This window comes from Saccostrea cucullata, unplaced genomic scaffold (assembly GCF_032062105.1).
Source record: "Saccostrea cucullata isolate Sc308-1 unplaced genomic scaffold, CSIRO_AGI_Scuc_v1 ctg7519, whole genome shotgun sequence".
Classification (NCBI taxonomy): domain Eukaryota; kingdom Metazoa; phylum Mollusca; class Bivalvia; order Ostreida; family Ostreidae; genus Saccostrea; species Saccostrea cuccullata.
In genome coordinates, this window is record NW_026927586.1 from 15,893 (window position 1) to 27,975 (window position 12,083).

The 12,083-nt window shown below is 35.0% G+C and overlaps 2 protein-coding genes across 2 annotated transcripts; one reads left to right on the forward strand and one right to left on the reverse strand.

Annotated features, from left to right (window-relative positions):
• Positions 1–2,720: 2,720 nt before the first annotated feature.
• LOC134274878 (uncharacterized) lies at positions 2,721–6,105 on the forward strand. The gene is made up of 7 exons (XM_062757122.1): positions 2,721–2,743; positions 2,849–3,027; positions 3,248–3,393; positions 3,540–3,759; positions 3,989–4,182; positions 4,331–4,399; positions 6,076–6,105. The coding sequence occupies exons 1-7, from the start codon at positions 2,721–2,723 to the stop codon at positions 6,103–6,105; spliced, it is 861 nt and encodes a 286-aa protein (XP_062613106.1).
• Positions 6,106–6,280: 175 nt separating this feature from the next.
• Positions 6,281–9,153, reverse strand: LOC134274879 (uncharacterized). The gene is made up of 3 exons (XM_062757123.1): positions 9,057–9,153; positions 7,233–7,445; positions 6,281–7,104 (listed from the first exon to the last, which is right to left on the reverse strand). Exons 1-3 carry the CDS (start codon positions 9,151–9,153, stop codon positions 6,281–6,283), a joined length of 1,134 nt encoding a protein of 377 aa, XP_062613107.1.
• Between the last annotated feature and the right edge of the window lie 2,930 nt (positions 9,154–12,083).

Genomic DNA, 12,083 nt, shown 5'->3' on the forward strand with positions numbered 1-12,083 from the left:
ATACCGTACCCAGTTCTTTAGAACTTGGGCTTTTATATTTCATGCGTATTCCTTGTGACAAAATCTTTCTATGAATACTTACGCATTGTAGCAACAACTTTGACCTTTTTAACCTTGACCTTGGAAATTGATCTAGTTTTAAAAGAAAATTACACTATGGATATTAACCTTAAACAGTTGGTGCTAGGGCTTTTGTATTTCACATGTATATTTTTGTGACAAGTCCTTTCCTGGAGATAACTGATTCTTACCATTTGACATTGACCTGCGAGTTAGACTCTCTCTTCAAAAAAAAATTAGCATTGGCCATAACTTTTGAAGGATTACCTTGGGCTTTTATATTTCATAGGTCTATTCATAAGTATTTGAAAAAAAAAAAATCATTTTTGTTGATCACTTCTCCTTGAAGTTTAACTTGCATTGAAATTCTGCTTTGCCATAGGCAATTATATGAAGGCAACAGTGTCTTTCACATTTTTCAGATTTGGCAACATAGTTACATGTATGTGAAATAATTCAAGATTGATCTGCATGTGGATAAAGATATAATTTTAAAAATTCAAAACATGCAAAATTAAATTTATGTTGAACGCATGGTAGCCAATTCTCATAAGAAATCTTCATGCGCATGCGCACTTTTAACCGGATGTATTCAATTTTCCATAAAAATGAACATTGACATTTGTCTATTGCAATTTCACAAATAAGTCGCAAAATTATACATGTTAAACTAATAATAATACACTTGAATATACATGTAAACAAATAATTCAAAATATATGTTCCGGTCTAATCCCTCATGGTTTTTGCTGGAGGGCGAATGTTCGGGTATTCACCAAGTGTTATTTTTATGAAAAGCTGTATAAAGTCGCAAATTAAATACGAAGACATCAAAAAACCAACCTCATCTCGTAGGAATCTTCTTCTGTGCAAGTTGTCTCGTTGAATAGCAGTGTGAAATCGCAGAATGAATGCAAATGCAGAAGCAAAAGCTATGACGGATGTTGACAGGTGAACCTTCAAAATCAGTCTGACGTAAGCAGGTTCGCGTCACGTGATCAATGTTTCGGAATCCCCTGAAATCGACAATTTATGGGGAGTGTATAGAAATACGTTTTAATAGCAATAACTTGAGAATTTTCTTTCAACTTCTCTGACATCAATTAAAACCAGGGGTATAGCTAGGGTACTTTTGAAATGGACGCCCGAGGAGGCATGAGGTTTGGGAAAGCCGTGGTGTAGACCCAGCTGTAAGTGAATTTCCGATATTTTCGACCTTCTTGATCGCTTTCTGTGAAAATCTATACTGATTTCAAGGATGTGTACTTGAATAATATTACACTATCGCATCCTCCCCGAATGTTTTTGTGGTGATTAATTTTCATTTATATTTTATTTACATGAAATCTCTCTCTCTCTCTCTCTCTCTCTCTCTCTCTCTCTCTCTCTCTCTCTCTCTCTCCCCAATATGATATGGACCTTTGTGAGTACAATAGTAAGCATTCACGTCATTACACGGTAGGTGGCGCTCGTGTATTATCGGTTATGCGCTGGAGCTAAGTATGGCGTCGCGGTCATATTTGACATGGAGCGTTCCTAAATTGAGGGCTCAATTGGCAACAAAAGGTGCAAGTGTTGGCGGGAGAAAAACAGAACTTATTGAAAGGTATTATATATTTCATAAAAGCAATTTTTCTGACATCGATATCATTGATGATGCTGAAGTTAAGGCATACAAAACAACATAGTTTACTTCTTACTCGCAATGCGTTTAGTATTCCACCGTAAATTAATGAATTGAGGTAGTAAAAAATGAGCATTTTCTTCTAGAAAAATAAACACAAATTCTCTTATTGCCATCTCCATAGGTGCTGGCCTCGTTATGCACAAGAAAATTACAAATAGACTATGTTGTTTTCAATAAATTATTGTACCGTATTTTAAATATATATGGGTCATTACTGAAATATGGGACATTACTGAACTCAGGGGCGTAGCTTGAACTAAAGTTCTAGTGAGGCAAAGCTATTGCAGCCGGGGGTCTGGGGGCCGCCTTAGGCCCCCAGCAGGTCTAGGGCGGAGTCCTGGTGGGGGGTTCAGGGGGGCGAAGCCCCCCCCCCCCCCGACGGAAATTGAATTTGTTGGTTTTAGAATGTAAGAATTGCACTTGTCCTGGACAGAAATTTCGTGATTTTTCCGGTTTTATGACTTGCAACTTTCATATGATACAATATGTACATACTGTATTTCAAAATATTTGATAGAGTAAAAAAAATGTTTATTCAAACTTCTTACTTATTTCGGGAAAAAAAAATACATATTTCATTTATTTATTTTTGAAATATTTAAATATAATTGAATTGGACATCATTTGGAAAGTTAATAAAATTATTCATTAGTTTACAGGGTTTGTGAAATACTTGATGCCGATTCTAGACTTTCATTTTTCCTTTTCCATATAAAAAGGGTGTCAACTTTGCCTGCCCCTTGTTTTGTGGTCCATATTTATTTTTCCAAAAAATACTTTATAGAGCCCGATCCCATGAATTTTGACTCAGAACCAGTACAATAACTTATAGATTTATTTAAATGATGATAAAGAAAACAATAACTATGTTTTAAGAAATAAATTAAAATATTTTCTGCGATGAATTATCAATTAATTTTGGGAAGGGGAATGTTGCTGAAAAATCTAGTGAGGCAGTTGCCTCATTGCCACAATGGAAGCTACGCCCCTGGAACTGTACACCTGTTTAGTACCTAACTTTATTGAAACTGCTCTTATTCTTGTAATTAATGAAAATCGAAAATAGAGGTTAAAGTGTTCGATTTATCTAAAATTTTGTAGATTGAAAGCATATGACAGAAACAGAGATTTTCAACCCCCTCCGCTAGAAAGTGTCCCTACCCCTGTATCTGTGGGCTGGCCAGTGTCTGGCTACCAACAGCTCCAGAAAGAACATAAAGTTTTCCTGCCAAAAATAACTACGGAGCAGATAAACCAATATTTTGTTTACAGAATAGCAGGTATGTATGATATAATACTACTTCAGATTCAAAACTATAAAGATTTAAAGTTTTAAAGAGTGCATTGTAATCAGTTATTGCAATCTAATTAACAACATACCTATTAATTAGGTATTATGATTGAAAACTTATTATAAATATAGTTTTTTTTTTCATTTAAAAACTGTTAAACCATGTATAAGTACCCATATATATTTTTTAATTTATAAAATACTTCCAGGTGATAAGCAGTTTACGAAAGACATTAAGGCAGTGTCCAAGGGTTCTGCAATGTTCCAAGGGAATAGAGTGCAGGCATGCTCTGTTGTTGTGAAAGAAAATGACATCTACTTTACGGGGATTGTTGGTGCTGCGATGAAAAATAAGGTATCTTTAGGAAACTAATATTGAAGTCTAGTTGTGACAATATGCAAGAATTGAGTTTATGAATGTATACAAAGTGAAATAATTAAGCAATTGTATATTCTGTAATCTTAAGAAACTAGCCTTTTAAAATGTTATATTACATTTAGGTTTCTTATAACTATAAACTGAAAATGGACAAAAGGACAGGAGATGCCATAAATAGTGACTGCGAGTGTCCGGCAGGAAAAGGACCCCATGGGACCTGTAAGCACCTAGCTGCTGTCATGCTCATGCTGCAGCATTTTACAGAGACAGGGAATGTTGCTGTTGATAAAAGTTGTACTGAAAATCTGCAGCTTTTCCACAAACCAAAGGCAACTTACCATGGTAAGAGCAATTGGCCAAAAAAAAAATGAACATTTTCAAAATTTCATTAAAATGAATTCCAAAAATTGTGTTAAGAAATAAAATTAGTTGCAAGAAATTCAACAATACATCATATCAAATTCAAAAATAATTTTGACAGGTTCTTATTAGTAAGCTTTTGTAGCGAGTATAGTTAATGAAGTGGAAATGCATGTAAGTTATATTTCGAAATGGTGATTTTTATAATTAGGTGTCCCAGTGGAGGCAGAAAGTATTCCATCAAAGAGAAAACTGTCTGACGAATCTTTGGAGGATCCACGGCCAGCAAAATTCAGAAAAATGCCAGGTTACCAAGATTATGTTCAGAGTCAGCTTATCAATTACTGCTCTATGACATCACAAGATATTGCACTCAGATATCTCTTTAAAAAGGCCGATATACAGGTGCCATTTTATTTTGCATTATTTTTATACTGCAATGTATTTACACACATAAACCTCTAAAATTTATTCATCTTCTCAAGTATTCACCTCATAAAATTAGATTTATTCTATAACCCATATACATGTTTTTGTTTTTTTTTTATTTCAGGTTGAAGCTGTTGATCATCATTATACTAGTATACCTATTACAGAGTACTGGGTGGATGAAGCAAACAAGGTTTGTAAACACACTAATTAAATGTGTCACCGGGTTCACAGGTGCGTGAAAGTCAGTCAGTACATCGGGTCTCAATAGCTCAGTGGTTAGAGAGCTGGCACGGTACGCCAGAGGGCCTGGGTTCGAGTCCCGGTTGAGACTTCATTTTTCACCACCTGTGACACATGTATATCTTTTATCTTTATCAGTAAGAATACAATGTAAAATGTGGCTTAAAATTTGATTTTCTGTTAAAATCTTTCCATTAACTTATTAGAATAATCTGTATTACTAAATGTGTAGTAGATATTAAAATGGAAATTTAATTGGATAAAAGAAATAAATATGCATAGATGGAAAAATAAATTTCAAGGTACATCGAAAATCCATTTATTGGTAATGCTTTTTTTTTAAATCAATAGGTGACTGAAGAAGACATAACAAAGATTGAAAAAGAAACAAGACAACAAGCATCATGCAAACTATGGTTACACCATAGATCCTGGCGTCTTACAGCTTCAAGATTTGGAGAGCTCTGCAAGTTGACTTCAAGAAGAAATATCACCAAACTTTGTCAAAATCTGTTGTCTGTAAACAACTCTCTACAAAACAGTGCTTTGGCACACGGTAAAAATTGCGAGTCAAAGGCATTGAAGTCATTTGAGTTAAAATATGACTGCAAAGCAAGATCTGTTGGTTTCTGCATTTGTGCATCTAAACCTTTTCTAGGTGCTACACCCGATGCTTTATTGTATGATGATTGTCTTGTTGAAATTAAATGTCCATATTCAGGAAGAAATGAAAAGATTCTTCCAGGCAAGCATTTTAGATTTTTGGAGTATAATGAAACAAATGAAATCATCTTAAAAAGAACAAGCAATTACTATTATCAAGTACAAGGGCAACTTCACATATGTCAAAAAAAAGTTTGTTACTTTGTTGTATACACTTTCAAAGATTTGTTTGTTGAGAAAATCAAGTATGATGAAGAATATTGTACTGGGTCACTCATTCCAAAGCTAGAAACATTCTACACCAAGTTTTTCAGACCTTTTATTGCCTCTACTCTTTGAAGTATTATGCATCAATAAGAAAAAATATTTGTTTTGAGCATTGCAATCCACTTATATTAATAGGTAATTTTAAAACTCATATCATTACATGTTTTGATAACATCATGATAAACTTTTCAATATAGAAGTACCTGGTAAATTGAATATAATCTATGATTGTAAATTCTATTGGCTCGCCTGAGCTTAAAACCCAGTGTGAGCTTTTCTGATATTTTGTCTGGCATCCGTCTGTCTGTCCGTAAGTCTGTAAATTATTCACATTCTCGACCTCTTCTGAAGAACCACCTGGCATTTAAATTATTATTGTTTTAATTAATTAAGATAAAACTTATAGGGATATAATCTTTTATTATCTTTCAAAGCCTTTAATAGTCAAAGAAATTTTATTGAAGCATCCTTATTTATTGTAAATTTATAATTGTCCAAATCATGCCCCCTCCCCTTAATAGATTGAGACCTCATATCTTAAAACTTTTACATACTGATTTGATCAAGTGAGAAATGTGGCCCATGGGCCTCTTGTTGATAAACTTACCTGATCCACAGTCTAATTATAGTCATGTTAGTTTCACCACAGATACCAATTGTTCTTACATTACACATGTAGTATTTAATTTGCTGTAGTATGATAATCTGCTAAACTCTGAAAGATGAAAGGTTACAAATACATTCATAGGAGTGTTTATAAGTAAAGAAAGTTTTGATAAATTAGTATATGAGTGTATTCTTACATGCCATGTTAAATTAAATTTAGGATGACACTAAAACAACTGTTTTGTTATTCTTCAACTCACTTAAGCTTGACAGTCAAATAGAAAACTGCACAGAATTAAGCATTTTTATCAACAATTGATTTCCTGAAATTGGATATTGCAAAGCAAACATAAACAATTCTAGAACCAAGGTGCAATTTGCTTTGAGGTAGAGGGTGCCTCAATATTTTGAAGCCCTTGCTTAGCCCTGTAACACGCTCAATGTGAATTCGCTTTGATGCCACTCGTCTATCACGGATAACTTCCTCAGGATCCAGTTGTGACTTCCCTTTCAACATTGTTGGGGTGTTAACGTACACGTCTTGGGAAGCAAACAGGTCTTGCACCATTATGCCACGATCAGCCATAATACTATCTCCCTTTTCAAACATTTTCAGGTCTGGATTCAGAAGGTCAGAATTTTCAATTATCTGTCGATCACTTGCTGATCCTCCATATGCTTTGGATATGAAACTTACCGCACCTCTTGGAGTACAACCTATCATGGTTTTCAATGTATTTTTATGTTTGTATGCAGACCATGTTATACTCTGGGCATTCACATTTGATGGCTTGTTAATCGGAAGTTCTGTAGCATCAAGAATGACTCGCGTGTTAGGAAATTTCTTTCCAAAATCAGAAGGCATGAACTGTTGAATCACATCTCTTGATGGCCATATGCATAATTCTTTAAGTTGAAAATATATAAAATTTAGCCATGTGTTGAAGATACGAGATATGGAGGACTCAGAAATGCCGAAAAAAAGAGCTAACTCAATATCTTCTTTGGCCTGTCGGAGCTTCATCAGAACCATAAAAAGCTGATCTTTAGGATCCATAAGAGTTGTGTGTCGAAAAAGCTCAAAAACACAAGGTCCAAGACAATTGAAAAAAACATGACCTGCATAAAATCGCAAAAACCAGTGTAATACTTGATCATTTTGGGATCATTTTCAAAGTTTTGAACAGAAAATTTACCAAACGTTTTCAGCTCACACTGTACTCCCTGATTCACCTGCACAGGTATACCTTCATCGATTGCCTCAGTTGTAGAAGAGGATTGAATCTCAGGGGTATCGACCACTTCTATCGTATTCAGAACATCCGTACAATCGTGGTGCTCATTTGAAGCTTCTTCTCGTTTCCTTTTCCTCTGACACCTTGGACTCTCATCATTTGTTAATGAAAGGGCAAAAGGGAAAATGGAAGGCACTGCTCCCTTCTTCAGTCTTGGACATTCACCTGAATAACATAAAGCTGCTCAGAATGCTTTCTGTTTTCAACAATATTTACATTCTTTTTAGTTATGCATGTAGTTTTACAATGAAAGAGCTATACAATTTTCTCTTGTTAAGTTGCTTTTTTCTCCATTTCAAGAAATAATATAATTTGAATGAGTATATAATTTTGACTGAAAAGGAATATACATAATTAAATATCAATTCAGTAACTCAAGAAAAAAAGTAAAAAATCTGGGCAAATTTTAATTAATCCTGGCTAGCTATGCCTTAATAGGTACAAAACCACCTATCCTTTTCATATGCTCTGTAAATTCTGTAATATGAGGTCCTGAAAAATAAATACAAACCACAAAGCAAACAAAGTCAAAGCAACAGAACATAAAAATAAACAAACAAATAAACTTCTGCAATATTACACATTACACATTTGCACAACATTGTTTACATAAGACAACCTGGAGTTCGAAATAACAATATAATCAATTTTTTATAGCCCATTTATTAATATCATTACCGCTAGGCCTCTAATTTATACCAAATTATGGTTATACTAATGTAAACAAGATTTAAAATTAGCTGGCCAAAACTGTTCAACAGCTGATCAACAGCTATTGAGCTAATAAAGATTTCGGGAAAGTAGCAAACAGAATCACGCGATTGCGCATGAGCAGTTATTTCCCTTGCCGTTGCTATGCAGAATCTAAACAAACTGCAATTTCCCACTCGCTTCAACAAAACGCATCCAATTGAGTGATTAGGGTTAGGTTATATAGTTTTTAAAATTGGGGTTGTTTTATAAATCCACTATGTAATCTTTCTGTCTTTGGGCTAATTTATGTAATTTTTGCTAAAAAAAAGGCACTACTATGAGTGAATCATCCTGTCAATATTACACTTTGATTTAGTTCATGAAATTTATGCTTTACAAAGAACAGAAAGTTTTATAAATGAAAGTTCGGGTAAATCAACTCTAATGTCAAAACATGACGATTTTCAGCGCTGAGTTTAGGCAAGTTTATTGTAAAAGCGACTTACCGTTAACTACAGCTCGAACCTCCTAATGCAATGTTCAAATATTCAGAATATTTTTTTTCAAATCGATGATGATGCACAATTCAATCCATCGATAGTTATTAGCTAACACTTGTTAAATCCATGTATTTCTCACAAAAATCTCGCAATTTTAATAGCATTGCACTTTTAGTCCTATCAGGTAATTTATGACGCACATAAATATTTATGAGGTCATAAATTGATATGACCACATTCCTAAACAACGCAAGATGGAGATTTACTTCCTAAACAAGTACGTTATTTTATGAAATCTTTTAATTCTCATTTAAAAAATGTGTTTAAAAACAAGTTTTTTAAACCCAATTTTTCACAAGGAACACGAATTTGGGGTCAAATTTGCAATTTGTGGCTTCTTTTTCGATTTTGTCGATCGCTAACGCGATCATCTATATATTCAACAGCTATTTTAGCGCCATATTTATGGGGACCTAATAGTGTTCCAAGATTTCTATATAAATGTATCATTTAAATAGGTTTGATAAGTGACAATAATTTAATATTTATAAAAATTGGAAAAAGGAAATGTGACTGTTCTAACCTGATAGTGTGATCTTGTAATCTGTGTCTTTAAAGTGGGAGGAACACACGACGTTGTGCTTCCCAGGCTGCCATAAACGTTTTGTCTTTGGGCCCATTCTTCTTACGGCCACGCGCCATTTCTGTCTTATACTGGGGTCTTCCGGGAATTTATGGCCTCCAAAGTTTGTACAATTCGGTACACAACAATATTGTGGCATTGGAATCAAATATCAACAGAAATTGGATAAAGATTAGACTGAACTCATGCAATTTACTTTCGCTTCTTTTAGTAAGTCGTCCGAGGTATTCCGAAAGTATAACCTCTAGTACACGAGCGCCATCTATGCGCGGGAAATTTGATGGGTGAAAACCATTCGTTTTCACAGATTAATAATTCGAGATCTTGATTTGTTACAATGTCAGTCTTATGATTTTGGCAATCTGTGCTCTTGAATTTCATCACATATATGTACAGATACATCCAAACATTTTAATCAGTTAGTGCATTCTATTTATTTTGTTTCAGCAACTGGTCATTTCCAACCTCTTTCATAACTAATTCAACGTAATTTTATTTTAGAAATATTATGATTACACAGGACCCATATTCACTTTTACTATTTAGGACTTTCAATTATCCGAATATACACGCAACACAAAAACCTTTAAGATTTTTTGTTGTACAAATATCAGTACTAGCATATGGATTTGAAAATATGCACGACTGTATTTTTCTCATTTTGGACCGTAATATTTAATAAAAGGAAGGATGTAAAATACTACAATATTCTATTCTTTAAACATGTATTACCATATCCGATATATACAGATAAATAATTTTAATGAAAACATGGGGTTTACATTCTGAGGGAACGAATCATTTAAACTAAGAGATTGAATTATACAATCTGAGATAATGGATTGTGTAATTTGAGGGAACAAATTGATAATCTGTGAGAATGAATTGGCAATTTGTTATAACAGATTGTCAATCTGAGAGAACGGATTGTATAAATGGAAAACTCGGTTTACTTTTATAAATTTTTTAAAATTCTATGTCCCTTCATGGCTTTCATAGATTGCATACCTGCATGGCTGCCAGGGTTGTAAAAGGAAAGGAAACAATAGACTGCAATGTTACTTCAGGGCAAAATTCCTTGGGCAAGGCTGTTCGTGAGCATGGGAGTATGGATAAACCATCCAGTGAGTTAGACACCCCATGTATATGATGTACGATAATTGGAAAGTGTCTGAAAAATTGAGAAAATGGAAATTCTAACCACATACTTTATGCAGATTGGAAATACAACAGCAGTCTATAACAAGAGGCCCATGGGCCACATCGCTCACCTGAGAAGCTTTGACCATTCTGTTCTTTACCAGATTTCCCCCTTGTAATACATAATGCATCCCCACCCTACCCCACTGATCATAATTTAGACATTTGGAATCTACACTACCCCCAGGATCCTTCCATGTGGACATAAGTTTCAGCTTTTCTGGCTCAATGGTTCTTGAGAAGAAGATTTTGAAAGATTTTTTCTATATATTCCTATGTAAAACTTTGATTCCCCATTGTGGCCCCGCCCTTCCCCCGGGGGTCATGATTTGAACAATTTTGAATCTACACTACCTGAGGATGCTTCCAAAAAAGTTTCAGCTTTCCTGGCCCAGTGGTTCTTGAGAAGAAGATTTTGAAAGATTTTTCCTATATATTTCTATGTAAAACTTGGATTCCCCTTTGTGGCCCCGCCCAATCCCCGGGGGTCATGAATTGAACAATTTATAATATACACTACCCCAGGATGCTTCAACATAAGTTTCAGCTTTTCTGGATCAGTGGTTCTTGAGAAGAAGATTTTGAAAGATTTTTCCTATATATTTCTATGTAAAACTTGGATTCCCTACTGTGGCCCCGCCCTACCCCCGGGGGTCATGATTTGAACAATTTAGAATCTACACTACCCCAGGATCCTTCCAGATAAGTTTCAGCTTTTCTGGCTCAGTGGTTCTTGAGAAGAAGATTTTGAAAGATTTTTCCTATATATTCCTATGTAAAACTTAGATTCCTCATTGTGGCCCCGCCCTACCCCCGGGGGTCATGATTTGTATAATTTAGAATCTACACAACCCGAGGATCCTTCCACATAAGTTTCAGCTTTTCTGGCTCAGTGGTTCTTGAGAAGAAGATTTTTAAAGATTTTTCCTATATATTTCTATGTAAAACTTGGATTCCCCATTGTGGCCCCGCCCTACCCCCGGGGGTCATGATTTTAACAATTTAGAATCTACACTACCCCAGGATCCTTCCACATAAGTTTCAGCTTTTCTGGCTCAGTGGTTCTTGAGAAGAAGATTTTTAAAGATTTTTCCTATATATTTCTATGTAAAACTTGGATTCCCCATTGTGGCCCCGCCCAATCCCCGGGGGTCATGATTTGAACAATTTAGAATCTACACTACCCCAGGATGCTTCCACATAAGTTTCAGCTTTTCTGGCCCAGCGGTTCTTGAGAAGAAGATTTTGAAAGACTTTTCTTATACATTTCTATGTAAAACTTGGATTCCCCTTTGTGGCCCCGCCCTACCCCTGGGGGTCATGATTTGAACAATTTAGAATCTACACTACCACAGGATGCTTCCACATAAGTTTCAGCTTTTCTGTCCCAGTGGTTCTTGAGAAGAAGATTTTGAAAGATTTTTCCTATATATTTCTATGTAAAACTTGGATTCCCCATTGTGGCCCCGCCCAATCCCCGGGGGTCATGATTTGAACAATTAAGAATCTACACTACCCCAGGATGCTTCCATATAAGTTTCAGCTTTTCTGGCCCAGTGGTTCTTGAGAAGAAGATTTTTAATGAACCCACCCTATTTTTGTCTTTTCTTGATTATCTCCCCTTGTTAAGGGATTTGGCCCTTCATTTTAACAATTTAAATTCCCCTTCACCCAAGGATGCTTTGTACCAAGTTTGGTCAAAATTGGCCCAGTGGTTCTTGAGAAGAAGTCGAAAATGTGAAAAGTTTACGGACGGACAGACGGACG